Raw genomic sequence first — 26525 nt, forward strand, 5'->3', positions numbered from 1 at the left:
AAAGTTATGTGCGGGGCTTGAGCCATGCACTTGAAGAGTGTAGGGCCATTCTTTGATCAAAGCACAACTGCCTTGCGTTTTCCCTTTTAGTTTATGTTGACTCATAATGAGATGCTTACTCGGGCTTGTTCCTTGATAGTTTTAGATTAAATAGTGGATGGAAATTTAGACTTTTGTAAAAATAAGATGCTGGAAGACCCTTCTGCGGTAAAGATTTGGCTTTATTGTGCAGAGAATTGGGTCAGAGGTCTGCAGATTCCGCACTGGAGCCTGAACGACTCAACACCCCCCATTTTTATGGTTTCGTGTTGGTCTCCGAGAGGTCTTGGAGATGCTGCTAGACTCCCTGGTCTTTGAGGCCATTTCTGTGCCTCCTCATCCTCCCGACCTTTTGAAGGGCCTCCTGGTCCCTGTAAGTTCTTAAATGAATTGGTGTGATAGGAGTCCAGTGGTTCACAGCCTTGGGGTTAACAGAAGAATGTACTTGGGCTTAATGTGACAACACACACGTGGGGTCAAAATCACTCTAACAATATACTTTAAATCGCAGCGCGGTTATCCTGGGACCACATTCCTAGTCTGGTCACATGCACAGACTCTCGCTTGGGTCTGTATTACTACAATTCACAGTTACAAGCTCTCAAACTAAAGCGATTCTTAAGTTAAGACAAATGAGAGGCTGCTTAATTGAATTTTCTTCTTATACATTTTAACAGTTAACAAAAGAGATTTATTTGCCTCTAGCAGGAGAAGGATATTCTTTAAGGAGAGACATTGAGGATACCTTATATATTATCAGAGTGAAGCTCCCTCACCACTTGTGATCTACTAAACCGTATCAGCAAGCATTTATTAGTGCTTATTGTATGCCGGGTGTTTTAATAAGTGCTGGGAATACAAGTACAAACAAAAAGGAAGACAATCCTTGTCTTTAAGGAGCATATATTGGAATAGAGGAAGACCACACATCCATAAAAGCGATCTGAAGAGTCACTGGTCTAAGCCCTGCCAACAAGCAAGTCTCAAGAAATTTCTCATTACATTAAACATTTTTTTGATTGATATCTTTATTTATCATCCCATAGTTTTCTTCAGTATTTCTTCCTCTCTCCTTACAGAGCCAGTTTGTGTAAAAAATGGTATTTCTTAAGGAAGAAAAAGGAAAAGAAATAGGAAAAGTGGGAGTGGGAAGCAGCGTAATTCATGGACATATCAAAAAATCTGATATGTGTGATGTGCAATGCTTGTGGACTTCCCATCTCTAGAAAGTGGTAGGGTGGGACTTCTGGAGGCAAGATGGTAGAGTAAGGAAGGCTTGAACCTTACTCTCATTGAAATTGGCTCAAAGAGGGAATAACAACCACATTCAGTTCGATATAGAAAACTTGATCATATCCTGCTGGGAAGTAGGAGGGGAGGGATAGTTGATTGAAGAGAGGGTGGATTGGGGGAGCTGGTGGTCAGAAGCAGAACAGTGGTGGGGAAAAGGAGAGGGAGAAATAAATGGGAGACAAATGGGATGGAGAGAAATACTCAATATTCATAACAGAATGGGATGAACTCAGTCATAATGGAAGTGGATGAAAAACCAGAACCCTCTAGGATGCTAGTTATAAGGAACACGTGTGAAGTAGGGAGACACATGAAGTAGGGAGGAAAGGTAAAGGGCAGGACTAAAGTTGATTGTACTTCAGCTAGAGTAAAAAAGCAGGGGTGGCCATCATGATCTTTGACGATCTTGATCTTAAACAAAAACATCTCAAAAGACAAGTGAGGCAACTACATCTTGATAAAAGGTACCATAGACAATGAAGAAAGAGCAGTGCTAAACATACACACACACCAAATGGCATAGCATCCACATTATTAAAGAAGTTGGTTATAGGAGGAAATAGTACAATTGTACTATTGAGGGACCTCAACTTTACCCTCTTAGAATAAATAGTAAGATGGAAGTTTAGGAGATGAATGGAATTTTAGAGAAGTTGGAGATGCTAGATTCCCATTGAATGGGAATAGAAAGAAAGACTTTTTTTCTTGGTGGTGCATGACGCCTATACAAAAATTGGCTAATGTGTTGGAGCATAAAAACCTTACAATAAAATGCAGAAAAATATTAATTGCATACTTTTTAGACCACGATGTGGTCAAAATCAGTTTGCAAAAAGAGCTGAGAAAAGATATATTAAAAATTAATTGGAGAAGCAATTCTTGGTCAATGGCTTAATTTTTTTTTTTAAATGAGGCAGTCAAGTTATGTATTAGTCAAGGTTCTTAGCTGACAAGATTAAGGAGAGGTGCCATGGATAGAAAGGGTTTGGAGTAGCTGTTGTGGTGAGTATCAATTGATTAGGAAGGTATAAAAGGATTGCCTTGCTATAGTGATGGTCTGGTTGGAATTATAGAATGCAACTTTGTATTAATTTATCAATAATGCTCAGACATGGCAGCAGTTTCATGGCTTTCTCCAATTCTTTTCAGCAGCATAATTCATATCGGATATTTCAGAGTGCATGTTTTAGAGGTATCTAAAACTGAACATAGCTGAACATCAACTCTTTTTGTTCCTGCATCTCTTATCCTTGATTCCTCATCTTTACTCCATTCAGTGAATGAAATTTGTATTACTCTCTTTGCAACAGTTTTTGTGTATGCCCCTTTTTTCTCATGCAATTACTACCATAGTTCAGTACCTTTTCACCTCTCCCTTGAAGTATTGTAGTAGTAGTAGCTTTCTAATTGGTCTCCTTGCTTCAAGTCTCCCCATTTAAATCTTCATTTAGTAAATGATTTTCCTAAAGCACAGGTCTGACCCTGTCACTTCCTAAGCTCTTGTGACTCCCTACTTCCTTTAGGATCAAATGCAAATTCTGTTTATCTTTTAAAGTTGTTCATAATGTGGTCCCTTGATACGTCTCCAGTGTTTTTACTTACTCTGTGATCTAGTCAGAATGTGCAGTGGCCGTACTCCCTGAGCCTTGCCTTCCTCTGCCTCCACTACTAACCTCCCTGTTTGCCTTTACGTCTCGACTAAAATCACACCTTCCGCTTCCCAAATCATCTTGATTGTAGTGCCTTTCCTCCATTCCTGTTTCTCTTGTTTGTATAGAGCTTGTTTTGTGCATATTTGACCGTGCCTGGCACACAGTAGCAACTTAATCAGTTTCATTGAATTGATTTATATTGGCCATGTTCATATATAAACTATTGTTTGTAACTGCTTTTGCATTGACTCTTCCCGGAATATTTTTTACCTATCTAGACTGTAGAATCTCTGACATACTTAAAGAATCAACCTAAATGAGACCTTGGGCAGTAGATCTTTTCTGATTCTCCCACATTCGTGCCTTCCCCATTAAGGTCGCTTTCTGTCTATTCTTGCATCTACTAGCACATGTGTATATCTTGTTTCTTTATAGTATAAGCTTTTAGAAGTCAGGGACCATTTTTGAAGTTTTCTTTGTATCCTCAGAGCTTAGCATGGTGCTTGGCACATGATAATTGTTTAATAAATGCTTTTTAAAAAATCTTTATTGATAGCTTTTGTTTTTACATTGCCTAAAATTTTCTCCTGAAGTATTTTTAAAAGAAAAGTGGAAAAAATACCAAAACAGATCAGTAAATGAAATATATGTGTGTATCTGCATATGTATGTACAATATTCCAGATCTTCACATAGGTAAAGCTGTTGGAATGGTCTTTTCATATGTCTTCTTTTAGGCCCCAGTTGTTATTTATAATTTTGCAATATTAACTTTTGATTATTATTTTTTTTTGGTTCTTGGCTCCACCTACATCATTCTATATCAGTTCATGTAAGTCTTTCCATGCTTTTCTGTTCATCATATTAATTTTTTCTTAGAGCAATAATATTCCATTAAATTTATGTACCATAATATGTTCATAGATTCTCCAATTCATGGATATCTATTTGTTTCTAGTTTTTTGTTCCCACAAAAAGTGCTGCTTATAGATTTTAGTGTGAATCTTTCATTACCAATTCCTTGAGTTATATGCCTAATAATGGAATTTCTGGGTATGGCTATCTTCATTAATTTTTTGTCCATAATTTCAATTTGCTTTCCAAAATACTTGTACTAATTCATAGCTCCAACAGTAACTAGTGTGAAGTGTCTGTTGGTTGATTGATCTCTTCCATCCTCTTAAGTTTTCTTTTTAATTTCTGCTTTTCAAACTTGGGTGTTTCTCTGTGCCAAGTAGAATTTGTGAGTTATTTCCATATGCTGCTTTCTGCCTAATCAACTGCTGCTGCCTAGATGTCCTTGTGTGTGTTCACTACAAAATTTATTTTTTACAAAAATTAACAATGATTTTAGTCAGAACTAACAGCCTTCTAGATCCAAAAAATATTTTCACTAGCCAAAGTGTAAGTAAAACAAGGTTTTTTAAGTGTTGAGGGATAGCCTATTAGTGATGATTAATCAAATGACAGAAGAACTAGCAATATGACTGAATTATTCAAAAGTTAACAAAGCTCTTAGTACATTAGATTACTTTTTGGGCTAGTGGCTTTTAAAGATTTTCATTTTATAATTGCTCCCATACAGATGGAAATAGATAACAAAATAATCATTACAAGGGACTTTAATTTTTCCCTCAGAACTAGAAACCTAACCGAAAAATACATAGGAAAGAAATTAGGTAGATGACTAGGACCTTCAATAAATTAAATATGATACGTATCTAGAGAGTCCCCACATACCTAAATGAGGTTAGTAGTAGATCTAAGCCTGGGCATAGCCATATCCAAACAGTTTCTGGTGGGACAACATAAATATTCTGCAAAAACGTTACTTTAACACTCATACGATGAAGGTAATCCTGCTTTTCTGAGGAGTTGTGGTATTAAAACAAAAAGTTCCACTGAGTATAACTAAATTGAAAAGACTTGGTTTTGGAAAAAATGTAATCTTGGCAACTGATTGTGTCAGCTGTCTAAGGACCAATCTAGCTAAATATAGTCCTGGTAAAGCATGTTAACTGAGAACCAGATGGGTTAAGTTGATCAGATTAAGTGCTGATAGGAACATGAACAAACAGGCCCAATATTACATTATTAGAGCAACTTTGGATTTTTTTAGAAAATAAAATGGAGATATATATTAAGGGCTGAAAAGCTATTCATGCTCATTGACCTAGGGATCCCATTACTAACCATAGCAGCATTATCGAAAGGGTAAAAAGCTGTATATATGAAAATATTCATAGAAGCTTTGTTCATAATGACAATAACTGGAAATGACACAAACACAATGAATGGGAGAAATTGCAGAAGACATGATATTTGGATGTAATATGGATTGTATTAATGTTATTAGAAATAAATTGGCAATATAGGGAAAAAGTAAAAGATATAAAGAGAAGAAAAGAGAATAAGAATAATACATATTATAATTATATATGTTTTTTAAATGCCACAAAATCAAGAGGACAAAGTATCCAAGTAAAACAAATCCAAAGGGAACTCAAAAAACAGTATATTATATTAGCACATATATAATTTCCAAATTTTTTAGCAGATTGTAAACTGTGACATTTGTGATTTTGCATATTTTTAATGCATTTGTTTAGTTAGTTAAATATTTTTGTTGGTGGTAGTTATTGAGTATATAATTTTAGAAAATTGGAAAAAGACGACTCAACAGATTTTTAACAAATCAATAACTGCGCTTTCCGAATTCTTCCCCTTTCTCTAGTCTCTACTCCTTCATTTCTATGCCCTTGAGAAGAAGTTAGTAATATCCTGCATTTCAGAAATAACAAGGCTTTCCTAGGAGCTTTCACTTATTTATGAGTGGGTCAAGGGCAAGGAAGCCTCAGTAGCTAACACTAGACTTTGAGAGAAAGAGGTATTTACGAGGGAAGAAATAAGTGTTATAGTACAAGATTCTGTTCTTTGGTCTCTGAAATTTCTTACGTCAAAGAAATAATAATACTGAGTTTCAGAAACTTTAGGTTTAAAAAAAAGGTCAGCTCCATAAATCATCAGCATTCACTGCTAAACTTATATATGTATTCTTTAAAGAAATTTCCTAAAGCATGCTCTTTAAAAAAGAAGAATAACATTTATGTGGTGTATTACTTTATCATTGAATCCTTACAACAGATCTGTGAGGTAAGTGTTCCTGTTATCCTACTCTTACAAATGAGCAAGACGAAGATGTGATATTAAGTGCTTTTTGCCTAGTTTCACAGAAGTATTAAATGTCTGAGGGAGGATTTGAACTCAGGTTTTCTTGACTTGAAGTCTAGCACTCCTCCACTGCACCACAGTTTCCCATGTGTTGCATTTGGCTATAATAGAAAAGTACACATTTCGTTCCTTTTTGTTGACTGCTATAAAAATTTTCTGAGGAAGCGATTTAAAATCAGAGTTTTATATTTTGTTTTCAGTGTTCAAATAATAGAAGTATTTATATTTTGCCGTAATAATAGCATTATTGTAAAGTTTACATTCATTCTTAATAGGGTTCCCCAACCGTTTCCTCCTTAACTAGTTGCTGGGATGTCTAGATAGATACCAAGACAAGTCTTGGCCTTCATGAAGCCTACAGTACAGTAAAGGGAGAAAGTGTTCACAGAGGACTCAAGTAACCTGTAGAGGCGCACCCTAAAAGTAGGACCAGAGGCCCTTCAGTTGAGGCGCTTTTTTATGGGAGCAGCAGTGCTGCTGGGAAAACCCTGGGCGAATGGCAGAGCCGAGAGGCCGTTCTCATTCAGGGGGCCGTAGAGTTTGCGAGAACTCTGCCTGAGAGTGTGGAGCAGAAGATAGGGAAAGAAGGCTAGAGAAGGGAAGCAAGCCATAAACATGCACTTTTGTATGCCGCATGTTGTGCTAAACATTGCTTTACCTGCAAGGTAGGTGCCCTTATCCTCGATTGCCAGGGAGGACATGGAGGCAAACAGGTGAAGTGACTTGCCCAGGGTCCTACCACTCATGTGCTAAAGGCTGGATTTCAACTTGTGTCTTCTGTCTCCAGGTCCAGCATTCTATCCACTGAGCTCCCAGCTGCCCCTGGAAAGAGGAATTGAAGCCCTATTTTGGATGAACTTGAATGTTAGGCTGAGCTGTGTGTGCTTATTTGTCAGGCTATGAAAACCAGAGTTTTTTTAAAAGAAAAGTAGGATCCGTACCTTTATTTAAAACTGTGAAGACTAGATTTGAGGGAAGAGTCTCAAGGCAGTGGTCTTAGTGGTACAAATTAGGAGGCGGGATGGCTTGAAAGTAAATAGCATCAGTTCATCAAGAAGCTCATTAAGCACCAATTATCTATCATGTGCCAGACAAAGCTTCGCTGGGCGTGGGAAACAGGCAACATTAACACTTTTCTTCCCTCAAGGAGCTTACATTCTATTGTGGGGTACATGTATATCTACAGGAACTACAATATTGCATTCCAAGAAAGCTATAATTTAATAGAAATCTATTAACGTTCTCAACTTAGACTACCCTTTAAATTTTTATCCCAATTAGGTCTTGTCAAATAAGCATGTGGCACCTGATCATCTGTTGCAAATCTGTCAGCGTATTGGCCCTATACTGGATAAAGAAATTCCACCTTGTATTTCCAGAGTTACATCTTTACTTGGTGCAGGAAGGCAGTCTTTGCTACGTACTGCAAAAGGTATCTTGTTTTAAGAAGTTTGGGGTTATATTGCATAGATTTAGTAAGCTGTATAACTTGTGAAGTAACAAACATTTGTGAAGTAAATGGTTACAGATATTACGAAATAATTGTTGGTTTTTAGCTTGAACCTGAAATGACAAGTTATTGGGCCCTTTGTGATGCGCTTACGTCTTGCCTTACATTTAAAATCTATGGGATGAAAGATGACAGCGTCAGACTCCTGAAAGTGAGGTTTGATTTTGTAAAGGCGCTTTTCTGAGAACTTTATAAACTTGGGGAGCAGAAATCTAGTTTCTCCTTAAATTTTATAATTGAAGTGTTTCTTCTTTGCTATTCAAGTTCAGGTTATCCTTTGACATCTGATAACCGAATAGCATGATTACAAGATTTCAAAAAAAGTAATCTTTTAAACATTGCCAAAAGTTTATACCCTGTGTATATTTTTTTTCAAAACTAGATCATCTTTTCTAAAAACTGTTCTGGTAAAATGAATGAAATTCTTTTTCTTAGTTTGGCACAAATTATTTTTTTTTTCAAAAAAATAACCTTTACTTTCTGTCTTAGTAACAACCCTTAAGACTAAAGGGCAAGGGGTTGGAAAATGGTCTTGACTTGTCCAGATTTGAACCCATGTCCTCCCAACTCCAGACTTGGCGCTCTGTCCACTATACTACCTAGTTGCATCAGCATAAATTACTTTGCCAATCAGCTGAGTGGTTTATTAGCTATCTTCAAGTCTATTAAATAGAAATTCCACAAAAAATAACATAGATTAAAATACTTGTTGAATTTACCTTTAAGTTTTGTTTTATCTATTTAGCATCCCTGTATATGGAACTGTGTCACTGTATGCATGCTGCATATATGGCATGTCCAAAAAAGTCTTAGTGCAGTTTTAAGCTTTGATAACTTCATAAGTTTAAATACTTCTGTTGTTGTTTGGTCATTTTAAAGCCAGGTCTGACTCTTGTGCCCTTAGTTGGAGTTTTCCTGACAAAAGATGTGGAAGTGGTTTGACATTTCCTTCTCCAGCTTATTTTACAGATGAGGAAACTGAGACAAACAGGGTTAAAAGACTTGCCCATTGGGCAGCTGGGTGGCTCAGTAGATTGAGAGCCAGGCTTAGAGATGGGAAGTCCTGGGTTCAAATGTGGCCTCAGACATTTCCTAGCTGTGGGACCCTGGGGAAGTCACTTAACACCCATTGCCTAGCCCTTACTACTTTTTTGCCTCAGAACCAATGCATAGTATTGCTTCTAAGGTGGGAGGTAAAGGTTAAAAAAAAAAAAGCCTCGTCCAGGCCAGATTAGAACTCGAGAAGATGTGTCTTCTTGATTCCAGGTGTGGTACTCTATCCAGTGCACCAGTTGTAGTCTTGGGAAAAATAACATTTGCAAGGTTAATTATTTAAAGGATAATTTTTGATGTTTCTTAAAATTCAACACAATCACCGTGTTTTGCTATAGATTCATAGCTTTAGTTGATTTTCAAATTTGTAAAAACTTTACCCAGCTTCTAGGCTGTGATTGAAAGGCTGACATTTGTAGTCCTGGCCATAAGATCACCCAAAGAATGAGGCTTTTGGTGAATGTATGACAGTTGTCATATGACCAGCAAAAAGAAGTCTGTAGAGATCAGGTGACTGAGCTTAAAATGGAAAGAAATCAATTAGCTAAGCAAGAAAGTGCCTTTCAGAGGGTGTTGGAGATGCAGTGCCTGACGACAGAATTTCCTACCCAGGTTCCCAAAACAAAGAAGCACAATAAATATGAATCATTAAACTTCACAGTAATTTGGGGTAAGTTTTCAGTATCGAAGCTTAAAATGGCACTAAGACTTTTGAGGCCTTCTGTCCCTGCTAGTGCTGGGAAGGAGTGATTAGCCCGGACCCTTTCGCTGAGGTTTGAGGGATTGTTTGAATCTTTTCACACATGTTAGTGGCTGGCAAGTTAGCATCTAGCAAACAGGGTGAACAGTTGTCAGTCGTTCCTTCAGTGAGATGGTCTTTGCCATATTCTAGTTATTCCGAATCATCTGGCTTTTCTTTTTGATTCATACTCTGATTCTTTTTAACTTCGACCACTGGGTAGAGTGGGTAGTTTTCCCTCTTACTTTGTGTAGTTGCTGTGTTAAGAGTTGAGGATACAAATAGAAAAACGGGATCATCCCCCCTTTCAGGAAGCTTACGTTGGGCAGCTCGGTGGCACCATAAGTAGATCTTCAGTCTTGGAGTCGAGAGAACAGTGTTCAAATCTGGCCTCGGCCACTTCCTAGCTCTGTGGCCCCGGACAGGTCATGAATCCTTAGCCAAACCCTGCCGCCCTTTTGTCTTCGTATGGACAGAAGGTCTGCGGTTTTTAAGTTCATTTGCGGGCAGGGCAACAGTAGCCAACAGCTTTGCCCTCATTCCTTTCCTTGACCTCATTGTGAGCGTCACCGTCCCGATTTCCTTAACTGATCCTTGTGTGGCGTAATTGCTTATCAGAGACGTTACAGCTTGGCCCTAAGACAGGCTCCACTTTCCGATACCTTTCCTGAGCCGTGAGCGGCAGCGCTGGGAGAGGCCTCTGCTTGGAGGCAGCCTTGATTCCAGACCTGGCTCTGCTTTCCATTGCTCGCCCACTTTCGGTGGCCCCCTTCCCCCACCTCTCACCTGTGGTCCAAGAAGCTGGGGCTTGTCCACCAGCCACACCTGGTAGTGGCACATGGATTGAGCCGGGTCATGGACAGGCCTCAAACCCACCAGTGCTTCCGGGACTGCCGGCCTCCAGCATGTGAAGACCAGTCTGTTGGCATGCCTGAAGGTAGCTGAAGCCGCAGCCCTGGAGGACTTGGTCAGATAGCTGACATGCCAAACTCCTCCATCATAGCCTGGGTCATTACTGGTAGACTTTTGCTTTGCCGCGGACGCCTGATGACTGGAAGAGAAGGTAAGGCCGACCACCTCGGGGCAGCTGCTTCACTTAAACGTCAAGTTCACGTGCAGCTCGCGAGATCACCTCCTGACATCAAAGGATGAGCCACTTAGCCTCTCGGGGACTGTTTGATTCCGCAGTGTTACAGTCATGACCACTAACACGAGCTGCCTGCTCCTGGGTGGTGATGTCCTTGTGGAGGAAGTCGGTCAGGGATGGGTTGGATTAAGTGACCTCGGCAGTCCCTTCCAACTCAGATCTGTGACACGGAAAGATTTGAGCGGCTCAAATGATAATGTGTTTAAACTGTAATCGTTCCAGATGCCTGGCTACAGGGTTTTACAGTGGTTTTCCCCTCCTCATTTTTCAGTGTTTCTATAATTATAGCCTAAAATCACACTGAATAGTTTGTCTTACATCTTTTAGTTTCATCGATTTTTTTTAAGACAGCTAAATCCCATTTTGTATTTATACATTTTCCCCCCTTAAAAACACAGACATTTACCTTTACCCCTATTACATTTCTTCTTCTTAGATTTGGCCCATTATCTCATTTGTCAAAATGTTTTTGAATTTTGGTTCTGCCACAGTTTTAGAACTGGAAGGGACCTGGGAGATCACTGAATTTAGTACCCTTACTCAGAGAAATTAATTAATTTGCCCAGTCACATAGCTAACAAGTGTCTGAAGCTGGGCTATCTCTTGGTTTTTAGTTAATTAAAGATTTTATAATCATGGTATATATACACATTAGTGAATTATTATTTCCTGGTTTGAGCTCATTTGAATTCTTTCTTTTTCATTAGTGATTGTAATCATGTATGCTAGTTTTTGTTTGTGACATTACCTCTTAGCTTTAGGAGACATTTTAGAACAAAAAAAGAATACATTTTCCTTTTTGCTTTATGCAGAATGGCCTGCTACTACCCTGCAGTCTTTTAAAGTTGTTTCCTAGTCATCCGTAATAGTTATGTTTCCTGTATTTCTGACCCAATAAATGGTTCTTATCTACCCTTACCGCTGCTTTCCTCAATATTCCATTTCAGCTTATTATATTTTGTTGGTCTCCTGATTTCAACATAGGCCCATTCCAGTATAATTGGGTTGGATAAATATTGCTTCAAAGTCTAATAGATTGATTACATTTCAAGATGTTGGTAATTGTGTCATCTTGGGTTACTTGCTCTGTATCAGTACTGTGAAGTATATCTTGCACATAGTACATCATCATTGTGATGGCAGTAATGATTCCATTTATGTAAAACATAATTTTTCTTCTGTGTTGGGAAGAATCTAACCTCAGTGGAATTTTTTTCACCAAGCCTTTATTTTACTTTTCCTAGTTCTCAAATTGAAGTTGCTACTCTTGTCATCATGGGGTCTGTTAAAAACCTTCAGAAGAGAAATTTTTTTTTCTTTAAATATTTAGTGCTTCTTTTAAGTGTTGTTGCCCCTTCTGTATCTGGAAGAATGAGAAGGGGAATCGTTTTTAGACTAAGTCATTATGTTCTTTGTTTTGTCATAGAAAATTTAAAATTTTAAAAATGATTATAAAACATCTCTTTGATTTGTGGGTACTTTAAGCTTTTAAATACAAGAAACATTATGGAAATCTATAAAAAACTTTGGCTTAGGGAATAATTTTCATTGTCTTTTGACCTTTAAAATTAATTTTAAAGATTGCCGGGATACAGTTTGGAAGGGCTCTGCTTTTGCTGCTCTTCATAGAGGAAGACCACCTGAAATGCCGGTAAATTATGGTTCTCCACCAAACCTTGGTAAGTTTATCTTTTAGCCATTAGTTGAATTTTTAAACAAATTTAGTTACACATACATAAATAAATTGTGTGTATGTGCGCGCTAAATGCAGTATGAGATTTGTTTTTTAATAGTAGAAAATTTATATTTTAAAGAAATGGTGATTATTCTTATCTGAACTAGTCAAAAGGGGTTGAATACATACACATGTAGAAATACTTTAAATTCCATAAGAAACAGTTGAGAAAAGGTGTAAAACTAGTATCAAGAGAGGAGTGGGAATAGACAATTCAATTATAGATACATTTTACTGCCTTTTCCTGTTTAAAAAGAGAGGGGCAAAGAGAGGAATAAATAAGGAAAACAACTTTGAAAGGCTTAACTCTGACAAAAGGTAGAAGATAAGACATACACTCTTAGTCTTGGCCAGTGTATGAGTTTATTTTGCTTGATGATGGCATTTTGGTAATAGTAAGGGCTTTTTTTAGTTTTATTTTTTTGCTGTGGGGATGGGGCAGGTGGGAAGGGCCAGCCTGAAGGGGCAATAGAAGAGTAGTTGATAGTGCTGCCAAATAAAAAGACAAAGAAAAGATTAACATTGAAGTGATATGAGAATTGAAAAATGTTTGGAAGGGGACTTAGGTAGGCTAGTGTTGATGCTTCTTGTTAAATTTAACATATGTAGTTTTAAAAATATTTACTGTTATATTTGGAAATTTTTTTGATGTTAAGATTTCTAACAAAAAAGAATAAAGGTAATTATAAGAAGGCTATGATCTTATCATTAGTACTGTAGACATATTTCATGTTTTAAAATTTTTTTATTGATACCTGTAGTTTTTTACATTTCAGTCCTTGACCAATATCCTCACTTCCACCACAGACATTGCCCATCTAGAGGCCTTTGAAGCCTCAATTGCTTGATGGTAACATAGAAAAAAAAGTTACATAAAAACAGTTAATGCTCTTCAACTCTCAGATAGCATGTGTAGTATTTTACATTTGGAGTTCTCTCATTAGTTTCCTGAAAAGGAGGGCAGTGTTTCATAATTTGTTCTCTGATTCTAGTCTTAAACAAAAAGACTCAAACCCCGCTTAGTATTCTAGTGATAGTTTTATGCTGTATTTTTGTGACTTGTAAAATAATTTGTTTTCATCCCATACAACATAGTAGTTAGAAAGAAAGTCGTCTGGTTTAAGAGCTGAAAAGTTAGTGCATTTAAAAGGAGATTGATTTAAGATAAATATTTCCAATTTTGATGTTTTTCTTAAATTTTTGTATGTCACTGGAGTAAAATGAATAATATTGACCACTCAATATTTAAAAGTTTTGCACAAGTTAAACTAGTGTAGCAAAAATTAGAAGACTATCAGGAAATGGGAAAAATCCTTGCAGTGCTTTTCTCTGATAGATGTCTCATTTCTCAAATATATAAAGATGGATCCCGAAATAGAGGGAGTTTGCGGGATGGGATTGGATGCTAATTTAGGCCAGTATCAGAAGAGTAACCTGGTTTTGGGAAGGCCACCCAAGCCCAGTGCAAGCAGAATCAGATCCTGAGATGAGACACACACAGAATCCTATGTTATAAAATAACAATTGTTTAATAAAATAGGGACAGGTTAGAAGGGATTTGGATATAACTTACTCTAATCATAACACCTCCCCAGATCTACACATCTCTTCACAGAGATTGCTTCTGAGTGTCTCTTTAATTCCAAATTACTATTCTCAGCTGAGCTAACACTAAAACCCCTTTTAGATAAACTAAGGAAAAGGGTCTGTGTGCAAGGTTGACAGGGCCCCATGATGGTCTCATGATTAGCTGTCATTTGTCACAAGAGCAGCACAGGAGCTCCGCAGATGTCAAACTAGCCAACAGGGTAATAGGATAATCCAAACAGCACTAGGATGTGAAGAACAAGCAGTCCAATGCCACAGGGAAAAAGCTAATCTCCTCAGGTCCACCCAGAGAGAGAGAAAAGCCATAGCCCCAGGCTCAACTGTCTCTCTCCAACTGCAGCTGCTCTGTCCCAGAATTCCAGAACTCTGCACTCTGCTGTCCTTCTGCAAACTCACACACCTCACTTGACTTTCCTATAACAATCCAGATTTATAAGAATAAGTTATTCGTTGTTTTGTAATTGGCAAAGGGAGGAAGAAATCAAAGCTAGTATATGAAACAATGCTCTGAAGCACAGGGTGTTATTTTTTGTACTGAAAAGCCAAAAAATGACATCACTAGGTAGGGATTAATATACCATGTGTTCAGCTGTGACTCCTCAGACCATTCATTACAAGCTCAGAAGATTGTTGGGAAGAAATAGGCCCCTTTTTGCAATGGAGAAGTCTCTGAATTTAGCCACCTCACGTTTCTTTAGTGCCAGTGCGATTTTGCTTTGCTTATAGAGCACAGAGTCTTATTTAATGCAGGCAGGTTGGTTCTGTGCCAGTGTCTTCCATGTCTCACTATTGATACTGAAGTTCTTCAGTTCTTCTAAGTCCTTAATTGAATAGAGAAATGCAAATTAAACCAACTCTGCGAGTACTTCATATCCATCAGATGGGCTAAGATAGCAGAAAAAACAAAAGACAAATGCTAGAGGGGATGTGTGAAAATAGGCATACTGTCCGCTATTGACGGAGTTTCCTCAAAGGGCTATAAAAGTATGCCAACCCTTAGTAATACTCCCACTTGGTCTGTACCACAGCGAGATCAAAGAAAAAAGGGAAAGGACCCGGATCACAGCTCTACAGTGGCAAAGAATTGGAAACTGAGGGGGATGCCCATGGATTGAGGAATGGCTAAAAAAATGATAGTGTATGAATGTGAGCTGTAAAAAATGATACAGGAGATGGTTTCAGAAAGACTTGCAAACTATTCTAAGTGAGCAGAAGCAGAAGAGCAATTTATCCAATAGAAGGAGTATCATAAAAAGAATCAATTGTGTCACAGTTCTACTTAGGCACTTAGTAAACTGATCAATACAGTGATCTGTCAAATTTAGACCATTCATCATGAAACATACTATCCACTTGTAGATGGATATGGGTATGCAGATATTTTTTCCTCTTTTAATTTTTTTTGTTATCCTTTCCTTTCTCTCCCCTCAACATGGCTAAGTGGAAGTTTTCCCAACTTCATGTATGTAATAGATATTTATTTCTTGCCTTCTTAGTAGGTGGGATTGGAGGAAGGGGGAATTAAGAACTGAAAAGACCATGAATTCCGAATTGAAAATAAAATTTAATAAGATTTTGTATGTGTGACTTCTCCTTAACCATTTTAATTGTTTTATTTTGTAGTGGAGATAAATTATGCAAGACAACTTACGGGATGTGCCTCGTTTAGCATGGCATTTCCAGGAAGTATGTATCAACACATTAAAATGCACAGGAGGATTTTGGGACATCTCTCTGCTGTTTACTGTGTTGCATTTGATAGAACAGGACACAGAATCTTTACTGTGAGTTAATATTCTAAGCTTAATGTCGTATTTTCTGTAAAATTTTACTATTTAAAAATGATTGGACAAATTGAATGTAGCCATTTGGAATACTGTTCATTATCAATATTGTTAATATAGGGTTTTAAGAGAAAACTGGGTTGGGTGTGTTATGTTAAGTACTTTTTAAAAAAGTATTTGGTAGAATTTTAGGGAATAAAAGTGGCTGATCCTTTAAATTGAGGAAGAGTGGTGAACTATTTAAAATGAAATTCCATCAGTTTATAGATGAGTAATACATTTTATAGCAGGAAGGAAATTTAAGGCATCAATCATCTAGACCAGTTCCCACCTTCAGATAAGTAAAAGATACCGTAACATTTTTTTTAACAGATGAAATTACTGAAGCCAAGGGAGATTCTTTGTAATCTTTAAAGAAGATTTAGCCCCTCAATTTAAGTCTGCAGAATATGGATTTTATTTTGTTGGAAACAAACTTGGAAGTTTTTACTGGAATTTTCTATCCATTATCTGAAATAAGTGGGGCACAAAGTAGATGGAAGTCCATGAACTTAAAATGAATTAAAATCATATTTTTATTTTAACTTGTCTCTAACTGAATTTTAGCTTTTTCTTCTTTGAATGTAGGAAACACATAATACTGAGAAAGGTCCATAATATAAAAAGATTAAAAATTCTTGGCTTATGACTTGGAATTCCATGACAATAAATAAAAGTTATGCTAGCTCAAATATTTGACCTAATAATGCTACATCCTGTGCTGGATACCTTCTGAAGATATGTGATGAAGTGTTATGTAGATGAAAAATATAATGGCTCAAGTAACTTTTATTCATTGATATTAAAATTTCATTATTTGGCATGCTATTTTTAGAGGCAAAGAGGTATGGAGAAGGAAATTATTATACATTTAATTCTATAAACAAAACAATTTCTTTTAAAATTATTTAGACAAACTTAATGTGCTAATTTAAATTGATTTTGAGGGCTTTTTTTTTTTTTAGGGTTCAGATGATTGTTTGGTAAAGATATGGTCAACACATAATGGCAGGTTGTTGGCCACATTGAGAGGCCATTCCGCAGAAATTTCTGATATGGCTGTGAACTATGAAAATACTATGATCGCTGCAGGAAGTTGTGATAAAATAATTAGAGTGTGGTGCTTGAGAACTTGCGCCCCAGTTGCTGTGCTTCAGGGGCACACTGGATCAATTACATCTTTACAGGTAAAATTGATTGTCTTTGTTTTGGTGTAATAATATCCTTTTTTTGCGTGAACATAGTAGTTAAATGTGATGCTTTTACAATCTTGTGGGAATATAAAAATGTGTACTCTGTTAGGACAGGAACTCTTTCTGTTTTTATCTTTGTATTCCCAGCCCATAGTTCAATGCCTGGCCACACAGTAGACATGAATTAAAGGCTATTTGAATAAACAAATTTATCATATATATGTATATATTAAATTGAATTTATTTTATATATTAAATTTTTATAAATTTATTATAAATTATATGTGTATATATACAAATTTAAATAAAAGGTAAATTAATAAAGGTCATGAAAATAGGTAAATTTTTCTGTTCTTACGTACTTGGTTTTAGTTCATTCAGTGCTTTTTAATTATTCCTATTACTTTAAGAACTTAAGTCTTTCTAAACTAATAAAAATTGAGAATTATATTATTGAGTAAATAAACTCATCATGATTCAGAAAGGTAGGGCAGAATGGCTTAACAAAATATCTGATGTAGAGTTTGACATCTGAAATTACATCCAGATTTAATTATACTTCAGTGTTGTTTTAAGGTCATTCAAGTCTGATCCTATTTCAAAAGGAATACCCTTTTTTCTAGTTTTACGCTTTCTGGATTTGGGGGAATTGTTGGAAAACTCAAAAAGCTTGGGCAAGATTGATCAGATCCGTTTCAGTAATAGAATCGTTTTGATTCTGAATCTCTAATGGGTCATGATATTCATATTTATTGGATCCTTAGGAGGTGGTATGTATTGTGTAGAGAAGAAAAAAAGCAAATCAGAGGTTCCTGATTCCATATCAGTGCTTTTCCACTTTCTACAAATAAGACCCTGGACAAGCCTATAATGTATTTGTAAAGTAAAGGAATAGAAAATTGTTCCAATTGTAAATCTTTTTAATAATAATTCAATCATTTGGATTGTTTTTCAGACATTTTCTTCAAAAGTTGCATGCAATTTACTTATTGTGTTAATTACAAAATAAGTTTTCCTTTAAAATATGGAGATTATTCCTATTTTTGATAGGTAAAAGTTATACTTTTTAAATGTCATTAAATTGAAGAATACTAGAAAGTTTTTGCTTACTCTTAGGGAGTATAACTTTAATTACTAAAAATTTGTTATAGGGACGGAGCACATCTTTGAAGGCTCTTGTGTTTATCTTTTAATCCTAATTTTTCTCATGTCTATCCACGCTTGTTAATTGATACAGAATTGTGGCAAAACAGTTTAAAAATCAATCAGAAATCATTTACATATCTAATATTGCCATATGTCAGGGATGCACAGGTAGTATCTTTCTTCAGTGAGCTTATATTGTCCTGGATGGATTCAAAATGTACAGAGAGAAGTAAATCAAAGTTTTTACAAAGTAAATTGTCTATGGCTTGAGACTTCCAAAGACTGAGGACACATAGACTGTGACCAGAGTTGAGGCCTTTACCTCAAAGGGTCATTGTTTCTTTTGGGCTTATTCTCCTTATCCCAAGTTTTCGTTTAGTTAATTTCAGTGGTATCCAAATCTCCATGGATATTTGAGGTCTTCTTGGCAAAGATCCTGGAGTGGTCTGGCATTTCCTTTTCTAGCTCATTTTGTAGATGAGGAAACTGAGGCAAAAAAAAAAAGATTAAGTGACTTGCCTGGAGTCACATAGCTAGTAAGGGTCTGAGGTTATATTTGAAATCAGGAAGAGAGATAATCCTCCTGACTTCAGACCCTACACTATCCCCTGAGCCACCTAGCTTGTCTCTTGTCTTAAGTACTGTAGGGAAGTCTCTAATTAACTTCATGGTATAGCTTATGTCTAGATTTCTCCAGATGTTGGTTCCAGGTACCACAATTCCTGTTTAGGTAGGCATCAGACAGCCTTTTTTTTGTCTTTCACTGAGATTTAAAGAACTCCCCCATGAATTAATACTAAAATATGTCAAGAACTCAAAGTAGCTTTTTCTAGGTGGAACTGAAATTTTCGTTGCCATTAGGGAATCACTATGTTACTAGTTAGTGAAATTTCCCCCTCCCAAAGGGTTGGGTTACAATAGTCACTTTCTGTTTTAGACTCTGAAAAAGTAAATGTACTTTAGGAGCTGCTGAAACAAGAATCCCCTCCCATGACTGCCCTAATCGGTTCTCTACCTTTACATAAATTCAAAGTAATTTCACAGAGAGGAGGCATTAATAACTAGGGGATGTAGGAAGAGCCCTTTGAAGAAGGAGGCAGTTAGCATTTATGATAAAAATTGAAGGAGAATAACAAATAGAAGAAAAGTGGAAAAGATCTGCAAAGATCACATTTTGACTCAACATTACAGTTTCAGATGTGCCTATACAGTAAATAGAAATGGTAAGAGAACAAAGGCAAGAAAAGCAGCTTAATTAGACCAGAGAGAGAGAGAGAGAGAGAGAGAGAGAGAGGATACTCTATGCTGGAAATGGCAGTTGTGAGAGTATTAATAGATCAATACAGTCTTATGATTAGAGATTTAAACCTAGAAGGGGGACATTTAGTTCAGCCCCCTCATTTTACAAATGAGGAAACTGAAGCAAACCAAGGTCATGCCCAATGTACACTTCAGAAATGAGTTTGGCTCCTCTCTCTTTTGGCTATAATCCCCCATCTTCCCCTATACAATGATCAGAAGGAGGGAAAGAAACCAAAGGAATTTTAAAAATCCTTGGACCTCATATATACTGAAAGAAAGACATCCAAGAGAACATCAGTGAATCATCTGTATACCTATTTTTCCATCTCTTCAAAATATCTGCGACGGAGACAAATGTTTCCAATACATGTATTGGATTTCCTGACTCCAAGTGCAGCATTCTATTAATCGAGCCACTTACCTATCTAGGGTGGGTATTGATAGGGAACAGGACATTTCTATAATAGAACTTGACTGAAAGACTGAAAAGATGGGATGCAGCTGTGCTTATTGTTTGACAATTAAAAAAGCCATTTAACAATAACAAAAACAGTTAACCAGTAAGCTTCTCAGAGCAAGGTTTGTTTTGTTTTTTTCTTTATATCACTAATACTTAATGTTTTTTTTTTTTGGAATTTTATTTAATTAGTTAATTTAGAATATTTTTTCATGGTTATAAGATTCATGTTCTTTCCCTCCCCTCCTGTAGCTGACACCCAATTCCACTGGGTTTTACATGTGTCATTGCTCAAGGCCTATTTCCATATTATCGATATTTGTACTAGAGTGATCATTTAGAGTCTGTATCCCTAATCATATCCCCATCCACCCACGTATCACTAATACTTAGCATTAAATCCAGCACATGGTATCCATTTCATTTCCTAACCGCTTCTCTGCTTTGTTTTTAACTCCATGAACATTATTTCTCCCCTAGGATGAACTTTATCATCTCAAATCTAATATTCATGGAGATTGATTCAGCTTTAATGCTCAACACCTAAGTCACCCTCACTTGCTTCTCTGCTCTGATAGGAGGGCAGAGCAAGAAACTCCCAAAGACTCCCTATATAGTTGGTTCAGAATCTTTCTGCTTACTTCATTTCCCATCAGCGGTTCTGCTTGGTTTTGACTTGACAAACATCACGCACTGGTTACTGGTACCCTTTGGTGGCATCCCTCCTGTCCCCCCTTTCAAAAGGCTTCCTTTTGTGCACTCTTTCCCCATTAGATTGCAAGCTTCTTGAGGAGACAGAGACTATCTTTATTTGTGTGCCCAGTTCTCGGCACAATGGCTAGCACATAGTAGGTGTTTAAAAATGTTTATTGACTATTGATTAGTTAAATTGACAGAGAAGTACTACACCTCAGAGGCTTCATTCCATTGGTGTTCCATCCAGATACCTTGAAAGACCAAAGAAATAATCATATTCAATGAACCTCCAACATGTTTCCCAAATGTTTTTCAATGTGATGGAGATCAAAGGCCAGAGTCTAACTTGAAAGGGGATTTCCTATGGATGGTGAAGTCCTTCAAGTGATATTTTTGTTCCAGCACAGTGAAAATATTTGCAAAATCTCTTTCATCTGGAACCATTCAAAAGAATTTGGCCTGATAACACATGTTTTTTTTTTTTTGTAAAAGTGACATTATGATATAGTTTTCTGGACAAACAGTAGCTAGAACAGACAGTTAAAATTTTCCATAATTAAATACAGATGAAAACTGGCTGGATTGCCTTCAGAAAATTGTTAACCTACTATAATGACTCCAACCTTTTCCCAGAAACCAAAGCCCATCATATTAATGCTTGTATTCTCCTATTTTTGTATGCCTATGAGAAATGGAATTCAACAGTGTCTGAAGAATTCAAAGTAAATGTCATATAGGCTACAACATGTTACAAATAAGCGACTTCACACAACAAATTGTCTTAATTTCTTTATCTGAAAACTACCTATTCATGTTCTTACCCATTTATCAGTTGGGAATGGCTTGGATTTTTTTTTTTTTGTATAATTACTTCAACTCCTTATACATTTCAGAAATCTGACCTTAGTCAGAGGTTTTTGTTATAAAGATTTCCCCCCAATTTGTTGCTTCCCTTCTAATTTTGGTTGCATTGGTTTTGTTTGTACAAAACCTTTTTTTATTTAATGTAATCAAAATTAATTCATTTTATGTTTTGTGATATTCTTTATCTCTAATTCTTTCCTTTCTCATAGATCTGACAGGTATACTATTCCATGTTCACCTAATTTACTTGTAATTTCCTTCTTTATATTTAAGTCATGAATTTATCTTGGTATAGGGTGTGAGATGTTGATCTAAATCTAGTCTCTTCCATACTGTTTTACAGTTTTTCCAGCAGTTTTTGTCAAATGGTGGGTTCTTGTCCTAAAAGCTGGGATCTTTGGGTTTATCGTACACTATCTTGCTGAGGTCATTTACCCCAAGTCTACTGCATTCATCCTCCCTTCCGTCTCTTAGCCAGTACCATATTGTTTTGATGACCACTGCTTTATAGTACAGTTTAAGATCTGGTTAACACCTGGAAAACACCTTCACAGTGTTTTCATTATTTCCCTTGATATTCTTAATCTTTTGGTCTTCCAAATGAACTTTGTTATAATGGTTTCAACTTCAATAAAAAAAAAGTTTCTTGGTAGTTTGATAGGTATGGCACTGAATAAGTGAATTAATTTGGTTAGGATTGTCATTTTTATTTCATTAGCTCTCCTACCCACGAGCAATTAATGTTTTTCCAATTAGATCTATTTTTAATTGTGTGGAAAATATTTTGTAGTTGTGTTCATATGATTCCTGTGTTTGTCTTGGCAAATAGAATCCTAAACTATTTTATATTGTCTAGAGTGATTTTTAAAAACTTTATTTATTTAATTTAGAATATTTTTCCATGGTTACATGATTCGTATTCTTTCCTTCCCCTCCTCCCACCTCCCTCTCATAGTCAATGAGCAGTTCAACTTGGTTTTACATATATCATTGATCAAGACCTATTTCCATATTATTAATATTTGCAATAGAGTGATCATTTAGAGTCTACATCCCCAGTCATGTCTTCTTCGAACCACGTGATCAGGGGGGTGTTTTTCTTCCGTATTTCTATCCCCACAGTTCTTTTTCTGGGTGTGGATAGCATTCTTTCTCATAAGTCCCTCAGAATTGTCCTCTATCTTTGCATTGCTGGTAGTAGAGAAGTCCATTATGTTCAATTGTGCCATAGTGTATCAGTCTCTGTGTACAATGCTCTCCTGGTTTTTCTCCTTTTGCTCTGCATCAATTCCTGGAGGCCGTGGCAGTTCACATGGAATTCCTCCAGTTCATTATTACTTTTAGCACAGTAATATTCCATCACCAATAGATGCCACAATTGGTTCAGCCATTCCCCAATTGATGGACTCCCCCCCCCCCCCCCCCATTTTCCAATTTTTTGCCACCACAAAGAACGAGGCTATAAAAATTTTTGTGCATGTATTTTTTCCCATTATCTCTTTGGGATACAAATCCAGCAGAGTTATGGAGGGTGATTTTTAAATGGAATTTCTCTTAACTCTTGCTGCTGAGTTGTGTTGGAAATATATAGAAATGCTAATGATTTGTGTGGGTTTATTTTGTATGCTGCAGCTTTGCTTAAGTTGTTGATTATTTCCACTAGCTTTTTAGTTGATTCTCTAGGATTCTTTAAGTAGACCAATATATCATCTGCAAAGAGTGATGGTTTATTCTCCTCGTTGCCTATTTTAATTCCTCCAGTTCCTTTTCTTCTCTAATTGCTACTGCTAGCGTTTCTAGTACAGTGTTAAATAATAGAGGTGATAATGGGCATCCTTGCTTCACTCCTGGTCTTATTGGGAAAGCTTCTAACTTAACCCCATTGTGGATGATACTTGCTGATGGTTTTAAATATATACTGTTTATTATTTTTAGGTAAGGCTTATCTATTCCTATACTTTAGTGTTTTCAATAGGAATGAGTGCTGTATTTTGTCAGGTTTATTCTTCATCTGTTGAGATAGTCATGTGATTTCTGTTGGTTTGGTTGTCAATTTTGTGAATGGTTTTCCTAATATTAAGCCATCTTGTGTTCCTGGTATAAATCCCACCTGATCTTAGTGAATAATCCTTGTAATAACTTGCTGGAGTCTTTTTGCTAGTATTCTAAGTTTTTTGCGGCTATATTCATTAAGGAGATTGGTCTGTAACTCTCTTTCTCTGTTTTTGGTCTGCCTGGCTTTGGAATCAGTACCATATTTGCTTCATAAAAGGAATTTGGTAAAACTCCTTCTTTCCTTATTTTGTTAAATAATTTGTATAGTTTGGGGATTAGTTGTTCTTTAAATGTTTGATAGAATTCACTTGTGAATCCATCTGGCCCTGGGGATTTTTTTATTTGGAAGTTCTTTGATGTCTTGTTCAATTTCTTTTTCTGATATGGGATTATTTAAGGATTCTCTTTCTTCCTTTGTTAATCTAGGAAATTTATATATTTGTAAATCTTCACCCATTTCACCTAGATTGTCATATTTAGTGCCATATAATTGAGCAAAATAGTTCTTAATAATTACCTTGATTTCCTCTTCATTAGAGGTGAGGTCGCCCTTTTCATCCTTGCTACTGTTAATTTGATCTTCTTTCTTTTTTTATTAGATTAACCAGTACTTTATTTTATTTATTCTTTGAGAGTACCAGCTCTTCGTCTTATTTATTAGTTCAATAGTTTTTTTTTTACTTTCAGTTTTATTAGTTTCTCCTTTGATTTTAATGATTTCCAACTTAGTTTTTTTGTCTGGGGATTTTTAATTTGTTCCCTTTCTAGTTTTTTAAGTTGCATGCCCAATTCATTGACCTCTTCCCTCTCTGACTTGTTGATATGTACTCAGAGATATAAATTTTTCCCAGAGTACTGCTTTGGCTGCATCCCAAAGATTTTGATAAGTTGTTTCTTCATTGTCATTCTCTTCAATGAAATCAGTAATTGTTCCTTTGATTTGTTCTTTGATCCACCAGTTTTGAAGAATTAGCTAATTTGATTTCCAATTCATTTTCAGTTTGCCTTTCTACAATTCCTTATTGATTAAAAATTGCATTTATTATTTCTGCTTTTTTATATTTGTTTGCAATGTTTTTATGCCCCATTACATGGTTAATCTTTGTATATGTGTGCCATGTTCTGCTAAAACTTATAATCCTTTTATCCCTATTTATTTTTCTCCAGATATCTATTAGCTCCAATTTTTCTAATTTTTCATTCACTTTCCTTAGTTCTTTGTTATTTGTTTTTTTTGGTTCGATTTATCTAGTTCTGATAGAGGAAGTTTCAGGCCCTTCTCTAGTATGGTTTTATTATCTATTTCCTCCTTAAGCTCCTTTAGAAATCTGAATGCTCTACCATTTGGTGTATATATGTTGAAAAATATACTGCCTTTCATCAAGATGTAATTGCCTTCTTTTTTTCTTTTAATAAGATATTTTTGCTTTAGCTTTTTCTGAAGATCATAATTGCTACCCCTGCCTTCTTTGTCTCAGTTGCAACCCAGTAAATTTTGGTCTAACCTTTTACCTTTACCCTGTGTATGTCTAGTTCCTGTTTTTAATCCATTCTGCTATCTGCTTCCTTTTTATTAGTGGGTTCATCCCATTCATATTCACAGTTATGATTACTCTCTATGTATTCCCTTCCCTTTTGACTTGCTCCTTTTATTCTGCCTTTTCTCTTACTCTCCCCTCCAGCTTTTTGCTTTGTCAGTCTCTCTCCTTTCTCCTCCTTAATGATACTCCCCTTCCCACCCCCTCCCTTCTTATTTATTCCTCTCTTGATATAGTGCCTTTTAAATGACCCCTAACCTCTCCCCCCCTTGTATTGCTCCCCTCCCCACCAGATTATTTATTATCCTTCTGCTTCTCTGTAGGGCATGATATAATCCTCTGCTTCAATGGATCTGATCTTCCCTCTCTGAGTCAATTTCATTGAGGATAAGATTATTGGATTACCTGTCTCCAACCTCTTCCATCTTCTATTGTATTGGTCTTCTACCCCACTTCCCCCATGGGCTTCTTTATGAAATATATAATTACCCCATTTTATCTCTTTTCCCATTTCTCTTAGTATTATCCTCTTTTTTACCTCTAGGTTTTTATGTATTTTTTGACATATCATCCTCTATAGTTTGTCACTGTATCCTTAACTTTTAACTACCCTGATGATAATAACAATTATTAAGGGTTACCAAAATCATCTTTTCTTAAAGGACTATAAATCATTTGGAATTATTGGGTTCCTTTAATTATATATGTGTGTGTGTGTGTGTGTGTGTGTTTGTATTCTTCTCCCACCCCCCTTCTTAATTACTTTTTGATGATTCTCATGAGTTCTGTGTTTGGGCATCAGATTTTCTGTTTAATTCAGATCTTTTCTTTAGGAATGCTAGAAAGTCTTCTGTGTTATTAAGTGGCCATACTTTCCCTTGCAAGAATATAGTACAGTTTTCTGGGTAGTGGATTCTTGGTTGTAATCTCAGTTCCCTTGCTTTCTGGTCCTTTAGTGTGGATGCAGCTAGGTCCTGTATTATCCTAACTGTGGCTCCATGACATCTGAATGGTTTCTTTTTAGCAGTTTGTAGTATCTTTTCCTTGGTCTGGAAATTCTTGAACTTGACTATAACATTCCTGAGAGTGTTAATTGAGGATTTAATACAGGAGGTGACCTGTGGATTCTTTCAATCTCTACTTTACTCTCTTGTTCAAGAATGTCAGGGTAGTTTTCTTGGATAATTTCCTGTAAAATGATGTCCAGGCTTTTTCTTTTGTCATTATTTTCCAGTAGTTCAATAATTCTTAAGTTGTCTCTCCAGGTCTGTTGTTTTATCAATGAAGTGTTTCATATTTTTCTCAATTTATAGACTCTTGCTGCTTTCTGAAGTTATTTGCTTCTAATTGTTAAATTGTTAATTGTCAATTTCATCCCTGGCTTTTTGGTCATCCTTTTCTGTTTGGTCTGTTTTTCTTTGTAGGTCATCTTTCACTTTCTGTCT

The 26525-nt window shown here is 36.2% G+C and overlaps 1 protein-coding gene across 3 annotated transcripts in view; it reads left to right on the forward strand.

The window, feature by feature from the left end:
• The window catches only part of BRWD1 (bromodomain and WD repeat domain containing 1), a 139199-nt gene that overhangs the window by 11528 nt on the left and 101146 nt on the right, over nucleotides 1-26525 (forward strand). For all 3 annotated transcript variants that reach the window (XM_007493084.3, XM_056825966.1, XM_056825967.1), the window contains exons 5-8: nucleotides 7496-7646; nucleotides 12244-12342; nucleotides 15630-15790; nucleotides 16795-17016. In XM_007493084.3, the coding sequence (XP_007493146.2) occupies nucleotides 7496-7646; nucleotides 12244-12342; nucleotides 15630-15790; nucleotides 16795-17016 (633 nt within the window). The remainder of the gene's footprint in view (nucleotides 1-7495; nucleotides 7647-12243; nucleotides 12343-15629; nucleotides 15791-16794; nucleotides 17017-26525) is intronic.

The sequence above is a fragment of the Monodelphis domestica genome, chromosome 4 (assembly GCF_027887165.1).
Source record: "Monodelphis domestica isolate mMonDom1 chromosome 4, mMonDom1.pri, whole genome shotgun sequence".
In the NCBI taxonomy this organism is placed as follows: domain Eukaryota; kingdom Metazoa; phylum Chordata; class Mammalia; order Didelphimorphia; family Didelphidae; genus Monodelphis; species Monodelphis domestica.